General features: G+C 34.3%; 1 protein-coding gene across 1 annotated transcript; it reads left to right on the top strand.

Annotated features, from left to right (window-relative positions):
- The first annotated feature begins 252 nt into the window (after positions 1-252).
- CRNKL1 (crooked neck pre-mRNA splicing factor 1) lies at positions 253-17667 on the top strand. The gene is made up of 14 exons (XM_051975858.1): positions 253-426; positions 1980-2132; positions 4459-4550; positions 4744-4902; positions 5215-5381; positions 7549-7727; positions 9072-9242; positions 11263-11454; positions 12200-12259; positions 13217-13297; positions 14524-14763; positions 15443-15544; positions 16624-16872; positions 17309-17667. The coding sequence occupies exons 1-14, from the start codon at positions 376-378 to the stop codon at positions 17474-17476; spliced, it is 2064 nt and encodes a 687-aa protein (XP_051831818.1). The 5' UTR covers positions 253-375; the 3' UTR covers positions 17477-17667.
- The last annotated feature ends 2001 nt before the right edge of the window (positions 17668-19668 follow it).

Consider the following 19668-nt stretch of genomic DNA (forward strand, 5'->3'; position numbering starts at 1 on the left):
GTACTTTTACAGTTTCTCCCTGACATTCAAATTCCTTGGCCCTAAACCAGGGAGAATACACCATAGTTAGAATACGTGCAAATCCTCCGCTTTCCACAGAGAAATCTCTGAATAACTTGACTTACCCCAGCTACAGTTCTCTCTGCTCTAACTTCACGACGGACGCCGAACGCCGGTTACTATAGAAACGGCGTCCTTTCCGTCACGTGGTGGCTAAAGGTAAAAGGTCACGGCTAGATGACGACAGTTCCGTTTCTGGTTCCGGCTTGGAGTTGCCTGGTCCGAATAGAGTCGCCACAGTTTCGGGGAGCTTAAAGAGCACCACATAAGAATTGGAGCCGGTTTTGAAGGGTTCGCGGGAACATCCACGCAAATATGGCAGCCTCCACTGCGGCCGGAAAGCAGCGGATCCCCAAAGTGGCTAAGGTAGGGGTGATACTATGAGGGGGAGGGGACAAGGAAAAGCTATTAATGGTGTCTTGTAGTCCCTGTTCCTGGTTGTGTAGTATCGTCCTTCCCGGGAAGGGAATAGGAAGAAAGCATCTGTAAATCGGGACCCTCTGGAAACTGGGATTACGGAGGCAGCGCGCCCCCAACGCAGCAAACCTTTTTTAGTTTCCATCTTCAGGAAGAACCTTGTCCGGGGGCTTTACTACGTGTAAAGTCATTTTATAGTAATACTTCGTTCGTTGAGCGTCAACATCATTTTATTATTATTTTTAAATGTTTCTCTTTGCTTATAACCACGAAGAATTTGTAATTACTAATCATCTAATGAAAGAACCTATAATAGCCCAGTACTTGCAGCCCCATGCTATGAGTCCACTCTTCAAATCCCAAAGAACTTCTTGGGATTTATTGATTTTGCATGTGTGCAAACTCCAGTAAGTCAGTTCTTTGGTACAACGACATCACTTTTATCTAGTAATATTCTTTTGTGGAGGGAGGGATAAGCATGTAAACAGGAAATATATGATGGCCTTTAGGCTCTAGTCTTATTTCCATAGTGTCTAATAGGTATTTTTCATATAGTATTAAGTTCTCTTTCACTTCAGTTATTTGAAGCGGCTTTTAGATCTAAACAGTACAAAAAATAATTCATGATCTTTTCCTCAGTATCTCTCTTGCAAACAGTGAAACTAGACAAAACAGTTGTTCTCCTTATCTTAACAAGAAAGCTGATGATTTCCATTCAGTGATCTTATTCTTCTCCCCAAAGCTCAGTATATAGATACCATCTTGGGTGTTAAAATTATTCAATCTTAAGTTCATAATAAATCAGAAAGTTTATTTTTCAAATGTAGTCACTTGAAATGAATATGAAATGAAAGTGTAACTTATATTTTGCAAAATATTTTCATGTCATTGTTATTTCATCCTCACACTGCAAGTAGTATGGACATGATCATCATCACTTTACAACTAAAGGAAATAAAGAGTCAAAGGTCCTGCACACAGCAAGTGGCAAAGTTCACATCTTTGCGTCTTGTTTTAATTATGGCTTTAGACATAAGTATATGTTTCAGATCATTTAATTCATTTATAACTCTAAGAGTAATGAGTCCTATCAGTAAAGTTTTTTTTTTATAAATTTGACTAAAGTGTAATGTATATTTTTAAAAAACAAACTATCACATGAAAATTACATTCGAAATATTGCCTCCAGGATCAAATTTTATTTTTATCCTAAGCCACAAGTATATACTATTACTCATTTTACTGCTAACTTTCCCTTAAGATAAAACTAATGTAGAAGCAGTAAAGCATTATATATAATTTCATAAAGAAGTGAAAACAGTCTCCCAAATATAGGGTATCTTGTAATATAGTCCAAAAATGTATGTATACACACATACTCATATCATTTACATAATTATGTAAATTTTTTTGTAAAAGTTTTTTGTAAAGTGAATTTATTTGAAATTATTTATATAATGAAAAAATGCAGAAATCAAAAATAGATCTATTTCATTTTTAAGGTAAAAAACAAAGCTCCTGCTGAAGTACAGATTACAGCTGAACAGCTTTTAAGGGAAGCTAAAGAAAGAGAGCTTGAGCTTCTTCCACCACCACCTCAACAGAAGATCACAGATGAAGAAGAGTTAAATGATTACAAACTAAGGAAAAGAAAGGTAAGTAAAAAAAAATATACTTTTATTCTTTCAGGGGATTGCTGTGAGTTGTAAAGATTGTTTAGCTTTCTCTGCATTGTCATTATAGAGGCTAAAATGGATATTATTAATAGCCTACATATAAGATTTACAACTACTTTCCTTAGTAAATTCTTGTGAAGTGGTACAAAACAAAGGAGAAAGGCACAGGCATTTATTAAGATCTGAATAAGGACCAGTTTCTATTCTAAGCTGTAATATTCTCTAAAATGTAATGTTCTCTGGAAGCAGGTTTCTTGGGAGGCTTCTGGAGGCAGCCTTTGTTTCAGTTCAGTAATCACCCCAAATGCAGCCAGGTATTAAAGTCCAAATCCTTTATTGTCTCCTTTCCTGCCCAGTTAACTTTCTTAGAGACCTATCTCTCTCCTTGGTTCAGAGTTTAAGCTCCTGCCGACAGTCCTTTGTCTTCTCTGCTTCTGCCAGCTTCTTGAGGTCCTCCTGAATGTGTCTTTTTCTATGGGAAGGCAGGAGGACCACTTCCCTGGTCTTCCCTAATTCTCTTTGACTACCTTCTTTGGCTTCTGAATCTCCCCGACTTTCGAGGGTTTCTGCTTCCGCCTCCAGCTACAACAAAGGTTGAAGATGGAATGAATCTTTCTCAGCCCCTGAAAGCTCCTAGTGCACTTGTCCTTTCTGGCCCTGAAAGCTTCTCCTTATATGCCCCACACTGAGTACAAACTAATCATTATATCACTAGGAAATCATTATTTGTTGTAGGACTAAATCATTGCTAAACTAGATTTAACCATTGTCTCCTCAGTTCCACTTAGTACCTTGTTTCAAGTTCTGGTCCATAACATCTCCTTGTAGGATTAAATAAATCATACTGAACCATGCTAAATTAGATAACCATCGTATCTAACAATTGCACTGACTTAGCACTTTGTTTCAAGTTCTGGCCCACAACACTGAGCACTTTACAAACATTATCTCATTTGATCTTCACACCAAGCTTGATTGAGAGGTACTCCTAATCTCCCCATTTTTTGTAAAGGACCACACCTAAGTGTGAAGGGACATATCAGTTCTCCTTTACAATTTTTCAGTTTTAGAAACTTAGAAATTAAGTGACTTACCCAAGTTCATAAAGCTAGTAACTATCTGAGGTAAAATTTGAACTTGGATCTTCCAAGACCCTGCACTCAAACCCCACTATACTGCTTAGCTCTCAGTATTATGCCCATGTTACTGATGAAGAAACTGTGGCTCTGAAACCTTAAGTGACTTAATCAGAATCACATAAATATTACCTAATTAAATTTTGTCTATAAAAGTAACATCATCGAAGTGGATTTTCTTTGACAAAGAGAAGATCTAACTCAGTTTCAATTGATCAATGATGGACAGAAGCAGCTACACCCGAAGAAAGAACACTGGAAAATGAATGTAAACTATTTGCATTTTGGTTTTTCTTCCTGGGTTATTTTTACCTTCTGAATCCAATTCTTCTTCTGCAACAAGAGAACTATTTGGTTCTGCACACATATATTGTATCTAGGATATATGTGACATATTTTACATGTATAGGGCTGCTTGCCATCTGGGGGAGAAGGGGTAGAGGATGGGAGGGGAAAAATCAGAACAGAAGTGAGTGCAAGGGCTCTGTCAATAAAAAGTTATAATTAATTTTTTTTAAAAAAAGGAAAGAATTGACAAACACTTTAAAAAACAAACAAAAAAAATAAAAGTAACATCATCTTATTTCTTCTGTTATATTACCAAAATGAATTCAGTGTACCAAAGGAAGGAGATTGTAATAATAATTTTTTAAAATGTTAAGACTCTAAACCATATTGGTAACTAGAGAGAGGACATGCTAATTAGAATGCTATACTTATTCAAAAAGAAGCTCTGTGGACTCTATCTTCTTGAAATGCATCAGAAGTTTGTTTGGTCTTATTCATTAAATGCTAATGCTTTATGTAATATCTTCCTTTATTTGAATGTTTTTGCTAATGCCATCTTTGTAATAATTTTTTAACAAATAATTACTTAAGTGTGTGCCAGATAAAATCTATTTAGTTATTACTATGATTAAATTGTATAAGAAATAAGATTTTTAAAACACTGTTAAATGATTGCATATATTCTGCTGTTTTTCTTATCTCCCTGGTGGCATTTAGTTTAATAAGGATTTCTTCGAAGTACCTATCTCCTTTCATAGATTACTTCATCTATAGAAATTTTAGAATGTGATGTCTGTGAATTAAATTTAAATGAATTATTTTTTGAAGTATTTCCCTTTTAATTGATTTTATTTGGGTTGACTCTTTTCTCTTTCCTCCAGACTTTTGAGGACAATATAAGGAAGAATAGAACTGTGATTAGCAACTGGATAAAATATGCACAATGGGAAGAGAGTCTAAAGGAAATTCAGAGGTAAATCTAATATGTTTAAGAACATCATTTCATATGTGATAATGAAATAAGCTACCAGGTTTGAAAAATTTTGATTGTACAAGTACAGTATTATATGTCTGCTTTAGTCAGGTGAACATTTCAATTGAGTTATATGTTATTTCAGACAGTTACCTAAAATACATTTTTCCCCTAAAAAAATGTTACCTTGCAGAGCCCGTTCCATATACGAGCGTGCCTTGGATGTCGACTATCGAAATATCACTCTCTGGCTAAAATATGCAGAAATGGAGATGAAAAATCGCCAAGTAAATCATGCCCGAAATATCTGGGATCGAGCCATCACTACTCTTCCCCGGGTCAACCAGTTCTGGTAAGGTTATGATAGTATGATTTGTATATAGCTTACTAGATTAACAAACTTATTTCACTTTTATATGAAAGAACTTATTGAAACACAGATTTTTAACAACCTACATTTCAAATGTTTGATATTTTCTGGAAGAGGATATTTGATTGTTTCTTATTTAATTGAGATAGTATTGTTTTATTTAATCTTTTGGACAATAAACCTTAGGTCCCCCTCACATTAAAAACACAAATAAATGAATAAATGATCTCCAAGGTTTATTTTTTCTTAAATAATTTTGACTCCAGAGATTATCTTGGAATGATTTTGTTATAGGTACAAATACACTTATATGGAGGAGATGTTGGGAAATATTGCTGGAGGCCGGCAGGTTTTTGAACGCTGGATGGAATGGCAACCTGAGGAACAAGCCTGGCATTCCTATATCAACTTCGAACTGAGATATAAAGAGGTGGATCGAGCACGTAGCATTTATGAAAGATATATCCTTTGAAAAATTTTTGTCCTTTAAAAAGTTATTATCTATGTCACATATCCCTTAGGTAGTCACCTGCTTATACTTAAGTAGCATTTATTTTCTGGATAAGCAGTTTAAGAATATAGATTTTATGTACTTTGTAGCCTATATGCTTTTAATAGATGATGCTCAAAGAAAAACATTTCTGAGTAATTCTTGGTGATATTTTCAAGATATTCATTTTATTTCTGTTTGTTCTTTTCTATAACATGATTAATTGTTTAATCATTGTTCTTAAGGTAACTCTTTAAAACAGGTAGTACTACATATATTGTATTTAAGATATACTTTAACATATTTAATATATATGAGATTGCCTGACATCTAGGGGAGGGTGTGAAGGGAAGGAGGGGAAAAGTTGGAACAGAAGTGAGTGAAAGGGACAATGTTGAAAAATTACCCATGCATATGTTCTGTCAATAAAAAGCTATAATAAAAAAACAAATAAACAAAAAAAAGCAAAGGATCGATGTCCTCAACCAAGCCAAAAAAAAAAAAAAAAAATCCAGGTAGTACTATAATAGTATCACTATCTTAACAAATAAGGAAACAAGCTCATAAAAAGAGTGACTTTCCCTACGGTTCTAGTTATTAAATGGCAGAGCTAGGATTTGAATATTTAACTTGAAGATTAGCGCTTTTGAACATGTCATCAGCTATGCTTCTTTAAACAGAAGATATAGTAGTCTCTTTTCAAGTGCTTTTCTTTAATTCATATTTGTAAATAGAATGAGTCCATTCTATCAATCATTCTTGATCATCATCTTTGGTTACATTTAAGTTTAATGACAAATCTGTGGTAGGTTTTCCCCATAAAGCAGAAATTCCTTTTCAAAAAGTTTTTTTTTTTTTTAATTTAATACTTTTTATTTTCTAGTTACATGTAAAACAGTTTTTAACATTTGTTTTTGAAATCTGAATTCCAGATTCTCTTCCCCCACCCCATTGAGGAGTGTGCAAGTGAAGTTATCCAAAATATTTCCATAAAAATCATGTTGTTAAAAAAAACATAGATCCCAACTCCCCTCTCCAAAAAAACCCTCTAACGTAACCAAAAAAAAGGTATGCATCAATCTGTATTAAGACACAATCAGTTCTTTCTCTGGGTATGGATAGTATTTTTCATCATAAATCCTTTAGTAAGTCCTTCAGAGTAGTTTTGGATCATTATATTGCTGAGAATAACAAAGTCATTCACAACTGATCATCACACAACATTGCTATTACTTTATAAAGTAATTTATAGTAGATTTCACTTTGCTTGAGCTCATGGAGGACTTTCTAGGTTTTTTTTGAGAGCATCCTGCTCATTATTTCTTAGGCAATAATAATGTCCGTCATAATTACATAACATAATTTACTCAGCCATTCTCCATTTGATGGACATCCCTCAAATACCAATTCTTTTCCATGAGAAAAGAGCTCCTTTAAATATTTTTTTTTGCATATAAGTCTTTTTTCCTTTTTTAAAAAAATTTCTTTTGGGATTCGTGTCTAGTACAAGTATTGTTAGATCAAAGGACTTTAATGGTTTTAGGCATAGTTCATATCTTTTGATCATTTATAAATTAGGGAATTTGACTTAGTTCCATATATATTTTTTCCCACCTGAGGCAATTGGGGTTAAGCGACTTGTCCAGGATCACACAGCTAGGAAGTGTTAAGTGTCTGAGGCCAGATTTGAACTCTCATCCTCCTGACTTCAGGGCTGGTGCTCTATCCACTGTGCCACCTAGCTACCCTACTTCCACGTATATTTGAGAAATGAGAAATAGTCTCTTCATTAGAAGGATTTAAAACAGAAATTTTTAATCTAAAGTCCATAAAATTTAAAAAATTTAAAATTGTATTTTAATATAAAAGTTGTGGAATACTTTGTCTTTTACTCAGGGCATTAAAAAACATTTTGGGGGGAGTCTATCCATAGGTTTTTTTCAATTGCAAATGCAAGGAAAGGAGTAGGGCAATCCTTATCAGAAAAAAAAAAAAAATTTAAAACATTAAGAAACCATGTTCTAAGAGTTCATTGGTCATTTATGACTTTTGGTTATTTCCTTTGGGCTCTTCTAACGATTAGACTTGCAAAAATTTCCATCACTATACAAGCTAGTGTTTCCTTAATTCCCCTGTACTTGTCCTTGTGCACCCTGATGTAAAGAATTGGATCAAGTATGCTCGCTTTGAAGAAAAACATGGCTACTGTGCTCATGCAAGGAAAGTATATGAAAGAGCTGTGGAATTCTTTGGAGATGAGCATATGGATGAACATCTCTATGTAGCCTTTGCAAAGTTTGAAGAAAATCAGAAAGAAGTAAGTATATTTTCAATTTCTCTATATTATGCAGAAAGACTTTTATAAGATCACTAATACATACTAAATAGATGTTTATTTTGTGTTATTTTATCTTTTTTAGAAATTATTTAATCAGGCATAAAGTCAGCATCTCTCCATTGCAGAGAAGGGAGTAGTTTAGACAGTTAGAGATAGAAGAAATTAGAGGGGGAAATGATTATTGAGGTCTGGGTTATAAAGGAAAGACTTGAGCTGGGTCTTTGAAGCAAAGAAATGGAGACACTCAGATTAAACAAAGGCACCAAGGTAAGATTGAACACTGAAGTCCTTAGACCAGTGATCCTCAAACCTTTGTTCTTAGTATCTTCATGTTGTTAAAAACTATCGAGGATCTGTTCAAAGAGTTTTTGTTCACATGGGTTATATTTATAGCTATTTACTATATTAGGAATAATTTTGAATTTGTAGACCCTCTGAAAGGGTTTCAGAGACCCCGATAATTCTTTGGACTACACTTTGAGGACCAATGGCTTAGACCTAGATTGGAGGATTCATGCAGGGCAATAATAATATAAGTCTTGAAAAGTACAATGGTAGGGGCAGCTAGGTGGCACAGTGGATAGATCACCAGTCGTGAAGTTAGGAGGACCTGAGTCCAAATCTGGCCTCAGACGCTTAACACTTCCTAGCTGTGTGACCCTGGGCAAATCACTTAACCCCAATTACCTGGGGTGGGAAGGGAGTAGATTGATGAAAGTAAAAGGCTTGAATGCTAGGTTAAGAAGTTTGTGCATCAGTCAGTAAAAAATTGGGGTGTATTCAAGGTTTTGACTGATATTGGTGATATCATATCAAAGAGGTGATTTCATATGGCAGCAAACTCTCACTGAAATCTTAACTCTGATGACTGGTGGAAATGTGATTGTGTATTTTTAAGATTGTGCTATTAAAAGCACAAATTCTTACAGATGCTACTGAGTTGGAAGAGCTTCAGATTTGAGCCTGTTAATCTTGTATGCCTGTCTTCTAAGAATCAGTCAAGCTAAATTTAGTGGCTTTTCATCAGAAACCTCACTTCCACCATCAGTTGGTGATTTTTTTCTTGGCCATAACAACTCATGAAAAATATCTAGGTTTTTAGAGGCAATAGGTGGATCTGTGTATGTCATGGGTGAAAGCATTCCAGCAGAGTTATTGAAGAAAAGAATATTGCATCAGTAAATAATTTTGATCATGTTCTATCCTCATCATTGAAATAGTATTAAAAAATTATGTCATATAGATTTTTAAAGTTCTTTTAAATGATAAGAAATAATTATTAAAATATATTAACATTTGTATTGAAGCTTTTGTTTTTTATAGTTTGAAAGGGTACGAGTGATCTATAAATATGCTCTGGACAGGATTTCAAAGCAGGAAGCCCAAGAACTCTTTAAAAATTACACAATCTTTGAAAAGAAATTTGGGGATAGACGAGGTATTGAAGACATCATTGTCAGTAAACGGAGATTTCAATATGAAGAGGAGGTGAAGGTGAGTGTACCTGTAATAATGTCTTCCCTGTTCTTTTTCCAGGCAGCAGAATACTATTGAAGGAAGTCATGAAATTGTTGGGATTGGGTTGATATCTAGTTCATGCTGTCTATCTTCAACTGAGTGTGTTCTTGCTAGTCTACAACAATTTTTACTTGTTTCATATTGATCTTAGCAACTGTTCAAAACTTCTCTTCACAGTCCTTTAATTCTACCTCATCTAATCAGTAGTTTTAAGTCCTTTGGAAGAGAGCTCTCAGAAATTTTCTCATCAAAACTTCAAAACTTCCTGTTCCACCTCAAACCTTTGCCATTGGAAGATTTTGCCAAAATATAATAGATTTTGCCGAAGCAAAGAGTGATATGTCCCGTCTCTCCCTCTCGAGTAGGATGCACCAAATAAATTAGTTTCTTCTATACTCAAAAAACAATTTAACAGTCCCAGAGAACAAGTGGTTCTTTCCTTTCAACGTTAACTTTTAATAGTATGATATTATTATGGAACCAGTCTCTGTATCCATTGTTTCTGTTTAACTCTTTTTTTTTTAACTTTTTTTTTTTTTCATAATTATAACCTTTTATTGACAGAACCCATTCCTGGGTAATTTTTTACAACATTACTCACTTCTGTTCTGACTTTTCCCCTCCCTCCCTCCACCCCCTCCCCCAGATGGCAAGCAGTCCTATACATCTTAAATATGTCACAGTATATCCTAGATACAATATATGTGTGCAGTTCTCTTGTTGCACAGAAAGAATTGGAGTCAGAAGGTAAAAATAACTTGGGAAGAAAAACAAAAATGCAAACAGTTTACATTCATTTTCCAGTGTTCTTTCTTTGGGTGTAGCTGCTTCTGTCCATCATTGATCAATTGAAACTGAGTTAGATCTCTTTGTCGAAGAAATCCACTTCCATCAGAATACATCCTCATTCTGTTTAACTCTTGGAAGGGAAAATTCAATTCTGGAATGTGAGCAGATGACATTTTAAAAAAAGTGATGTAAACGCAAATAGCACTAGTAAAATGTTAAAGAAATTTAGAAAGTCATAGTTGGCAGTATCTGAAAAAGACCTGAGTATTTTTGTGCATTATAAACTCATTATAAGTTAATTATTATGTAGTAGGTAGAAACCAAAAAAGCTAACTGGATCTTGGGCCATGTTTAGAGAAGCATCATTTTTAGGAATAAAAAGGCCTTTATAATAGAAACACTGATATTTGTCCCCAGATCATATCTAGACTTTTGTGTTAGCTTCTGAGAACCCCAGTTTAGAAAGGACGTCTAAAAGTTGAATACTCTATAGAGGATGGCAACCAGGGTAGTGAAGGACCTTGAATCCATGCTATGTGAGAATTGGTTGAAGGAACAGAGAAGAGAAAACTCAAAGTGGTCATGTGGCCTAGTCAGGTCTTTCAAGGACTTTCACACTCCTTTCTGGGGATTACACTAGAAATATTTTCTCCCAGATGGTAGGAACAGGAAGAAAGAGTAGAATTTATGCTCAGCATCATGAAAAAATATTAATTATAGTTCCCTAAACTAAGTTGAATGGGGGAATGTTCTTTTCCCCTCTCTGGAGGTCTTTAGGCAGAGATTAGATAACTACTTGTCACATATGTTTTAGTGGAAATTTTTTTTGGATATGGGTTGGACTTAAGAGTTCCTAAAGTCTTTTCCTTCCAGATCTGAAATTCTGTGAATTTCTCATAGTGTGTTACTTCTTATTTAAAATAACAAAGGGGAAAAAAAAATGTAAACCTTGACTTTGGCCCTGGCTTTGCCATTCATGGGCTCTATGATATTAGGTGCCTGCTTTAACCTTTATTTATTAAATCTCTCAGGAGTTTTCTAAAAAAAAAAGTCAGAAGTATTCTGAAAGCCTTAGGAAATAGTGACTATGTAAATTCTGACTCTTAAAATCTGCCTAGATAACCTTGAAAATCCCTCACCACTCCCTATCTTCCTAATGAGGTAGAGGGTAGTTTATAGTGGATTATGAAATTGATTTTCTTTTTAGGCCAATCCACACAATTACGACGCCTGGTTTGATTATTTACGATTGGTGGAAAGTGATGCAGAACCAGACACTGTGCGGGAGATATACGAAAGAGCCATTGCCAACGTGCCCCCTATCCAAGAGAAGAGGCACTGGAAGCGCTATATCTACCTCTGGATCAATTATGCACTTTATGAAGAGTTGGAGGCAAAGGTAAAAGGAACAGGAAGAATTGCATAGAAGGAATGCATGGCTTCTGATCTCCCCAGGGTTCCGCTTGGCTGAACCCTCCTTCAAACTGGAGAATAAAGCTCTAGTTGCCAGGAAGCCCATACTATATGTAAGATATAGTGACCTTCAAGTTTGTGATTAATTTCATATTTATCATATAGTATTTCAAAAACTTCCTGTTTGCAGAACACACAAAAGTTCTTTTCTCTTGAGCTGTAGAGTGAGACCACTTGATTTATTCATCTTAAAATGAATAAATCAACCTAAATAAAATTTTGTTTAATTATATATAGTTCTCTTGAACTTTCTTGTAAATTTCTATTTCAAATGCATCTCAGGTGATATTATGGAAGAAAAGTTATTTGTTTGATTTATCTGGGCTAGGGGTGGAGGAGAGGGAAGATGGAGGTGGTAGAAGTTTGTATTCTGATGATCTGAGCAAAAAATTATGTGTGTATGTACATGTGTACATATGTGTATACTTAAATGTACATTTTATTGTTGATCATAGAATACTGAAGAGTTTTATTTCTGCTGATAAGGAAAAAAGCTCTTCAAAGAAACTCGGGTAGTTTTTTTTTTTTATCATAAATGAAGTCAGTGTTTGAAAACATAAACATCTGAAAATAGTTTAGGTTTGGGTTGTATACTTTAATTAGAATTATTAAAATCTGCTGCAAAAAGATGACTAATATTTTTTCTGAAACTTTCTATTGTTTGTTTATAGGATCCAGAGAGGACCAGACAAGTATATCAAGCTTGTTTGAAATTGATTCCTCACAAAAAGGTATCATTCTTCCTTCTTCACCATTTCTCTTCTTCCTCCTCTGAGCTTGAGTACCTTTCAGGGTTCTGTTTTAGTACTCTAATCATTTTTCCCTTGACATTCTTATTCATTCCTGTGGCTTCAATTAGCTGATGAGTCACAAATCTTCATAGTTTCCCTCTAACCAATACCTATATCTTATCACAGTCCTCAAAAACTACAGTGGCTTCTCATGGCCACTGTATTAAAGTACACTTGATATTCAAGGAATTTTGTATTCTGGCTTTGACCAACTTTTCTAGCCTGATTTCATCCTACTTCTCGGCGATTTATATTCAAGCTAAACTTTATACTGCTGTACCCGCTTACTGAGCTGTTCTCTCTTGCCCATTTTCACTTACTTACATATACCATGTTGTTTCACATCTTTATCTTTTGAATTCCTTCCTTATTTGCTACATCCAGCAACACTGCTTTATTATTAGTCTTCACATGGCTCTCCAACTCACCACTTCTTCTTGACTTTCTTCAATACTCAGTTCAAATCCCACCTACGAGAGACTTTTCCTGGTCTACTCCACTACTGATGCTGTGTCCCTTTAGAGTTTGAGCTCCTTGACAGCAAGAATTTATGTGTTTGCATTCTTTGTATCCCCAGTGCTGCTTGGCACTTAGTAGGTGCATTAATAAATGCTTGGGGACAGACAGATTGAAGAGAGGTTTAGTATGAATCAGTATAGGGAGTACCCCCCACCCCCCACTGATGAGATTATAGCACTTTGGAATATTAAAGTAGCAAGTACTACTACTGTGTCTTAGTGCAATTGATTGTAATCAAAGTACTTTACTATCTTTAGCTCTAAGAGATTTATTTCAGAGGAACAAGAATTTTTTATTTTTAAAATTATTTACTTCTTTCATGAATATTTTAATTTACAGTCTTCTAACCTAGAGGTTTTTTGTGCTTTTGTTTTTCAGTTCACTTTTGCCAAAATATGGCTACTGTATGCCCAATTTGAAATAAGACAAAAAAATCTACCATTTGCTAGAAGAGCTTTGGTAAGTTAGAAGAAGATTGGTGCATGACAAATCTTTCATGTTTCACAATCAGACTTAATCATAGCAACCACAAATAATTCAGAAAACCCAGAAAGCAAAATTTTATCTTCAGTAGTTATATAAAATCAATTAATACAAATGAACCTTCTATTTCAACTGAAAAAAAATGCTAATTTATGCTCATACTGCCGTTATCAAAAACCAATTATTTGTTGGTATAAGCTTCATTCTCTGAATATAGTTTATGGATATGTGCTTATATCTTCCCTACCAGCAAGGAGCTCTTTTTCTAATAGGTTGGCTTTTTTACTGAAGTATTTGAAAGCTATTTTTATAGTTTCCTAATTTTAAATTAAGAAAAATGGTTTATTTCTTGCATTTAATTACCATTTAGTTACAGAAAACTTTATACTTCAGCTATCAATGAGTAAACTACAGATTACTAGTCAAAACAACAAAACACATTAGACTTTGGAGTTAGAAGAACCAGTTGTAGTTCAGGCTTTTCTCCTAACTCCTTCTATGAGTTTAAATAATATTGCGCCTCAGCTTCTTACCTAATCCTATGAAAATTGCTTCTCTCTTTGGCACTCTTTGCAAGGCAAATTGATTGTAAGTGTAGGTTAAGTTCAGTTAAGATACATTTTGGATTCATTATATTATGCACTAGGAGCCAAGTGGCACAGTGGAGAGAGCAGCAGATTTGGAGTCAGGACGACTTGAGTTCAAATGTAGCCTCACTCACTTGACACTTAACTAACTGTGTGACCTGGGCAAGTCACTTAACCCTGACTGTCTCACCAAAAAATAAATAATAAAAACTATATTATAACCATGCACTTAAACAGAAGAAATTTGGAATAAACCATTTATGAACAACTCCTTATTCAGTTTTAGCTTCTTATTTTATTTCTGAAATTTAAAAAGTTTACAGCATGAAAGTAAAACTACCTGTTCGCTAGGAAAGAATTTAGGAATGATCATAATATAATCAGAATAAATCAGAATTTCTATCCAAATGAATGATTGTTTTCCTTGAGTACTTGTTAAACCTGCTATCAGAGGTTGGCTTGATAAGTTTTTTATGCCATGGAACAAGAAAACAAGTAAGCGTTGCTTACTGACAACACTTGTTTCATCCAGAATAGTTCCTAGGACATACAGACCATTGTTGTGCAGTAGCAAGAGACTTTTAAGTAGTCATTCTACTTTATTTTATTTTCTAGGGAACCTCTATTGGCAAGTGTCCCAAAAACAAATTGTTTAAAGTCTACATTGAATTGGAATTGCAACTTCGAGAATTTGACCGGTGCCGAAAGCTTTATGAAAAGTTCCTGGAATTTGCACCAGAAAATTGTACATCATGGATCAAATTTGCTGAATTAGAGACAATTCTTGGAGATATTGAGAGAGCCCGCGCAATATATGAGTTGGCTATTAGCCAGCCACGTTTAGACATGCCAGAGGTGAAGAACTTAAATTATATCTTGGGCATTTCCTTAGCATTACTTAGTACTAAAAATATTATTGATGTTTAGATATGTGTATGGGAACGAAATTGAAATCTAATTGGATAGCTCCAATTTTTTAACCAGAACTCTACTGTTCTTGGGGATTCACATAACAGATGATAAAAAAGTTTCAAAAGTATTTACCTTGGGGCAGCTAGGTGGTGTAGTGGAGAGAGCACTGGCCCTGAAGTCAGGAAGCCCTGACTTGAAGTCTGGCCTTAGACACTCAACACTTCTTAGTTGTGTGGCCTTGGGCAAGTCACTTGACCCCATTGCCTCAGCAAAAAATTAAAATCAAAGTATTTACCCTCTTTTCTTGAAGGAGAGGTTCTGATTCCTCATATCAAAAGGAGGAAAAGGCATAAATCCCTTAGCTTGACCCAGAATTTCTTTGTTCTGGTGAACTAAATCATTTTGAGTTGAGAGAGATGCAAAAATGAATATTCATATTTGTCAGTTTTACTCTATCAAGCTTGTGTGTGTGTGTGTGTATAGTTAGTAAACGTGTATAGGTATGTGTCTATTCAATTAGTTAATGATCTTACAATATATGAAGAGAGGTCTCAATGATATTTTAGTTGTTTTTTTTTTTTTCCAATTTAAACACTGAGAGATATTTAGTTACTTTATTTAGGTGCTCTGGAAATCATACATTGATTTTGAAATTGAACAAGAAGAATCTGAAAAAACAAGAAGTCTTTACAGAAGACTGCTGCAACGAACACAACACGTTAAGGTATGTGCATGTTTTTTATAATCACTTCATCTTTTTGCTTTCCAATAATCTTTAAGTTAAAAAAATATTTTAATCTTCAGTTGAAAGTTTTGTTACTTGTATAAAGAACCAGAATGATAAGCAGCTACACCCAAAGAACGAACACTGGGAAACAAATGTGAACTATCTGCATTTTAGTTTTTCTTCCCGGGTTATTTATACCTTCTGAATCCAATTCTCCCTATGCAACAAGAGAACTGTTCGGTTCTGCAAACATATATTGTATCTAGGATATACTGCAACATATCCAACATATAAAGGACTGCTTGCCATCTAGGGGAGGGGGTAGAGGGAGGGAGGGGGAAAAAAAAATCGGAAAAGAAACAAGTGCAAGGAATAATGTTGTCATTATAAAGTAATCATTAAATAAAAAAAAAATAAAATAAAGAACCAGAATGCTTTTAAGGACATCAGGTATAGTCCAAGTGCCTTTGAAATTTTAACTTTATCAAGTAGGTTGTTGAGACCTATGAAAAATAACATTGAGCTAAAAGAAAATTAGAAAGTCATTGCAGCTTTATTAAGGTTGGAGAACAGAAAAATGTTTCCAGAGAAATAGTGAATCAGTTCATTTGAGTTTATGTTTCTTCTTCTTCTGCTTCTATTCATGCATAATTTTTGTTTTCATTGGGTTAGTACTTGAACCTGGGGGAGTTGTATTTTTATATTGTAACAAATAGGCATAGCGAAGCAAAATCAGTTCCCACATTGACCATCTAAAAATGTGTTTCTTGCATATTGAGTCTTATCACTTCTGTCAAGAAATAGATAGCAACAGCATTATAAAGACAGACAACTTTGAAAAGACTTTAAAAAATGCTGATGAATTTATGTAATTTGACTTTTTTGGGTCACTGCTGTAGGTTCTTGTCATTTTATCATTTCTACTACTAAATGGGAAATTGTTGGGGTTTTCCAGGTAGAGCTGATTGAAAATTAAGTAGGAGGAAGGCCATTGTTAACACTTGTTTTGTATGTAATTTTGTCTTGAATGATTGCATTTATCTACTTAATTTGATTCTATAATGGTATTTTTCTAGGTATGGATCAGTTTTGCCCAGTTTGAACTCTCTGCAGGAAATGAAGAAAGTTTAACTAAATGCAGACAAATATATGAAGAAGCCAACAAAACTATGAGAAACTGTGAAGAGAAGGAAGAAAGACTCATGTTACTAGAATCCTGGCGAAATTTTGAAGATGAATTTGGGACAGAATCTCATAAAGAGAGAGTGGACAAACTCATGCCAGAGAAAGTTAAGAAGAGAAGAAAAGTACAGGCAGAAGATGGGGTAAGAATTAGAAATCTAGGGTTGCTACCAATTTGATATAAAAATAAATTGATATGCACATACCTTTGGATTTCCCTTTTAATATTTACAGGTTTAAATCCAGGCAACATGAACTTAAATTTGATTTGCATACAATAGGCACTTAATAAATGCTTATTGAATTGGATATTGGGATTATGTAGATTGTGATTTTGGATTTTTGATAAATATAGATAAATTCTCACATGCTTGGAATTTTTTTTCTCCACTTATTTGTCTCATTTATTAACCACATTAATTCTCCCAAATTTTGGGCAATTAACTCTAGCAAAGTCATTTTTCCTTTACCAAAAAATGAATTAGAATGGGTCCATGCATGGGAAAGAAACTTAAATTGGCTGAAAGTTAAATGTTTAAGATATATCTATTCAGTCTTCTTTATTTTTTCTCTTCATAGTCTGATGCTGGCTGGGAAGAGTACTATGACTATATCTTTCCAGAAGATGCCGCAAACCAGCCCAATCTCAAACTGCTGGCGATGGCCAAACTTTGGAAGAAACAGCAGCAAGAAAAGGATGCTGCAGAGCAAGACCCAGACAAAGACATGGATGAGAGTGAATCTTGACTTTTTCTATGTTGTTCCATTTTTGTTATTTTTATAAATTCCTACTCTACAATTATTGTGACTTAGGAGACTTTTGTGCAGAATTTTTTATCATTGTTAACCTTGTACCTTTGCAATGCTATGCCTTTAAAATATTGCTAAGTTAGCATTGAGAAAATTGTAAATAAAGGACATAAACAAACTTTTTATAACACGGATTTATCTGTTTTGATAATATTTAGTGACTTTTCAAAATACAGAATTTTAAAAATATCTTAGATTAGATTGATTATATAACTACAAGACAATTTTCAAATGTCATCTTCTCAAGTAATAACCATTAAGTTTACTTTTTCTATACTTTTCCTGAGAAAGAACTAGTCTGTCATTTTTAACATATACAGTGTGGGCTATGAGAAAATGTTGGGTGTATTATTACACCCAACTTAATATAATTATAATTACATTAATATAAATTTTATTTTAGGTGCTCTGGAATTAATATATATTAAATATAATATTTATCTATATAAATATTAAATACTTATAAACATTTGTAAAAACTATCCAACTTGCACTGAATTGTTTATATGGGCAGTATGACAATGGATAGAGTAGTAGAATGGGGGGTTAGGAAAGCCTCAGTGTGAAAACTTACAAGTTACATAATGCCAGAGTAAATCACTTGACTTTCAATGCCTGTTTCCTTATTTATAAAATGGGAATGACAACAGCACCTATCTTTCAGAAAATATAGAGAGTGCCCTGCATAACTTAAAATGCTATGTAAGTTATTAAGAGTTAATTTAGAAAATTCCTTATGGAAAATAGAGAATTTGGAAAAGAGTTTATATTGTCAGGGAAAAAAGTTAATAGTGGGCAGTGCTGAATTTAAAGAAATGAGCAGCAGATGAAAATATTTTCTCCCAGGTCTTATAATGCCCTACTAAGTGTACATTTTATATACTGGATGTGAAACTTGAGAGAAAGCATGAGGAATATTGTAGAGAGCAGGAACTCTGGAGAAATATACTTGAAATAAGGCGTTAACTCAGGGGAACTGATGAGATGATGGTGCTCTAGTTCAAATATATACTTAGTATGGTGATGTAATGGTTCTCTAGTTCACACACATTCAGTATGCTGTAATGATGTAATTGTACTAAAGTGTATAAGGGCTGAGAAGGACTGGAAAAGAGACATTCTATCTTTGACCACCCGGGTGGTGGCTTCATCATTTCTCCACTAAGACCAAGGACTTGGGCTGATCCTGAGGTCATCCAGAAAGCTAGCCCAAACATTACAGAATATATTCAATTAAGGGAAACTTGAGTTCCTTCCTTCCCCAGGTTCACAAAAGCTATTTGATCCAGTTTCCTCATCAGGAAAATGGGTACAACACTGTTTACAAGGCTTTAGAAATCTTTTTTTTTTTGGGGGGGGGGTGCTGAGGCAATTGGGGTTAAGTGACTTGTCCAGGGTCACACAGCTAGGAAGTGTTTGATGTCTGAGACCAGGTTTAAACTCAAACACAATGAGACCTGAGTTTAAAAAAAAACCAAACATGATTTCAGGGTTGGTGCTCTATCCACTGCACCTAGCTGCCCTCAGGCTTTAGAAATCTTAAAAGCATCATCAACTTTTGCTATTTCTTAAGGTAATAATAAAATATTAAAGAATGCTTAAATTAACAGTGATCGAGAAAATGCTAATACCAAAATTCATGGATGGGACAGCATGTTAGATAGTAAAGGCAACCTCAAGGTTTATATGTAAACTATGTAAGTTCAGGGCTCACCTATGACATATACTAGCTGTAAAATCATAGACAAGTCACCCTGTGTCTCATCACTAAGAGTGACACATTGCTTTGGTGAAGGTTGTTTCCACAACAGGAATTCATACTAATGAAATATGCATTCCTTCTTAAAACGTATCTTTCTCAAGGCTAAGGAATGTTTTATTTTTGTTTTCCCTGAAATGGTATCTTGCATATTAGTAACATAATGCATAATTATTGATTTCGGACAGTTGTGGTATAAAACAATGTAATAGAATCAGAAAAATTACTTTTCCACTTACTAAGCTGTATGGCCTTGGAAAAATCCTATAATTCCTTTGAGCCTCATCTAGAATAAGGAAAACATTTCCACTGTTTCACAGATTTGTGGCACAATGGATAGAGTGCTGGACCTCAGGTTCAAGAAAAGTTA

Source organism: Antechinus flavipes, chromosome 2 (assembly GCF_016432865.1).
Source record: "Antechinus flavipes isolate AdamAnt ecotype Samford, QLD, Australia chromosome 2, AdamAnt_v2, whole genome shotgun sequence".
Lineage (NCBI taxonomy): Eukaryota > Metazoa > Chordata > Mammalia > Dasyuromorphia > Dasyuridae > Antechinus > Antechinus flavipes.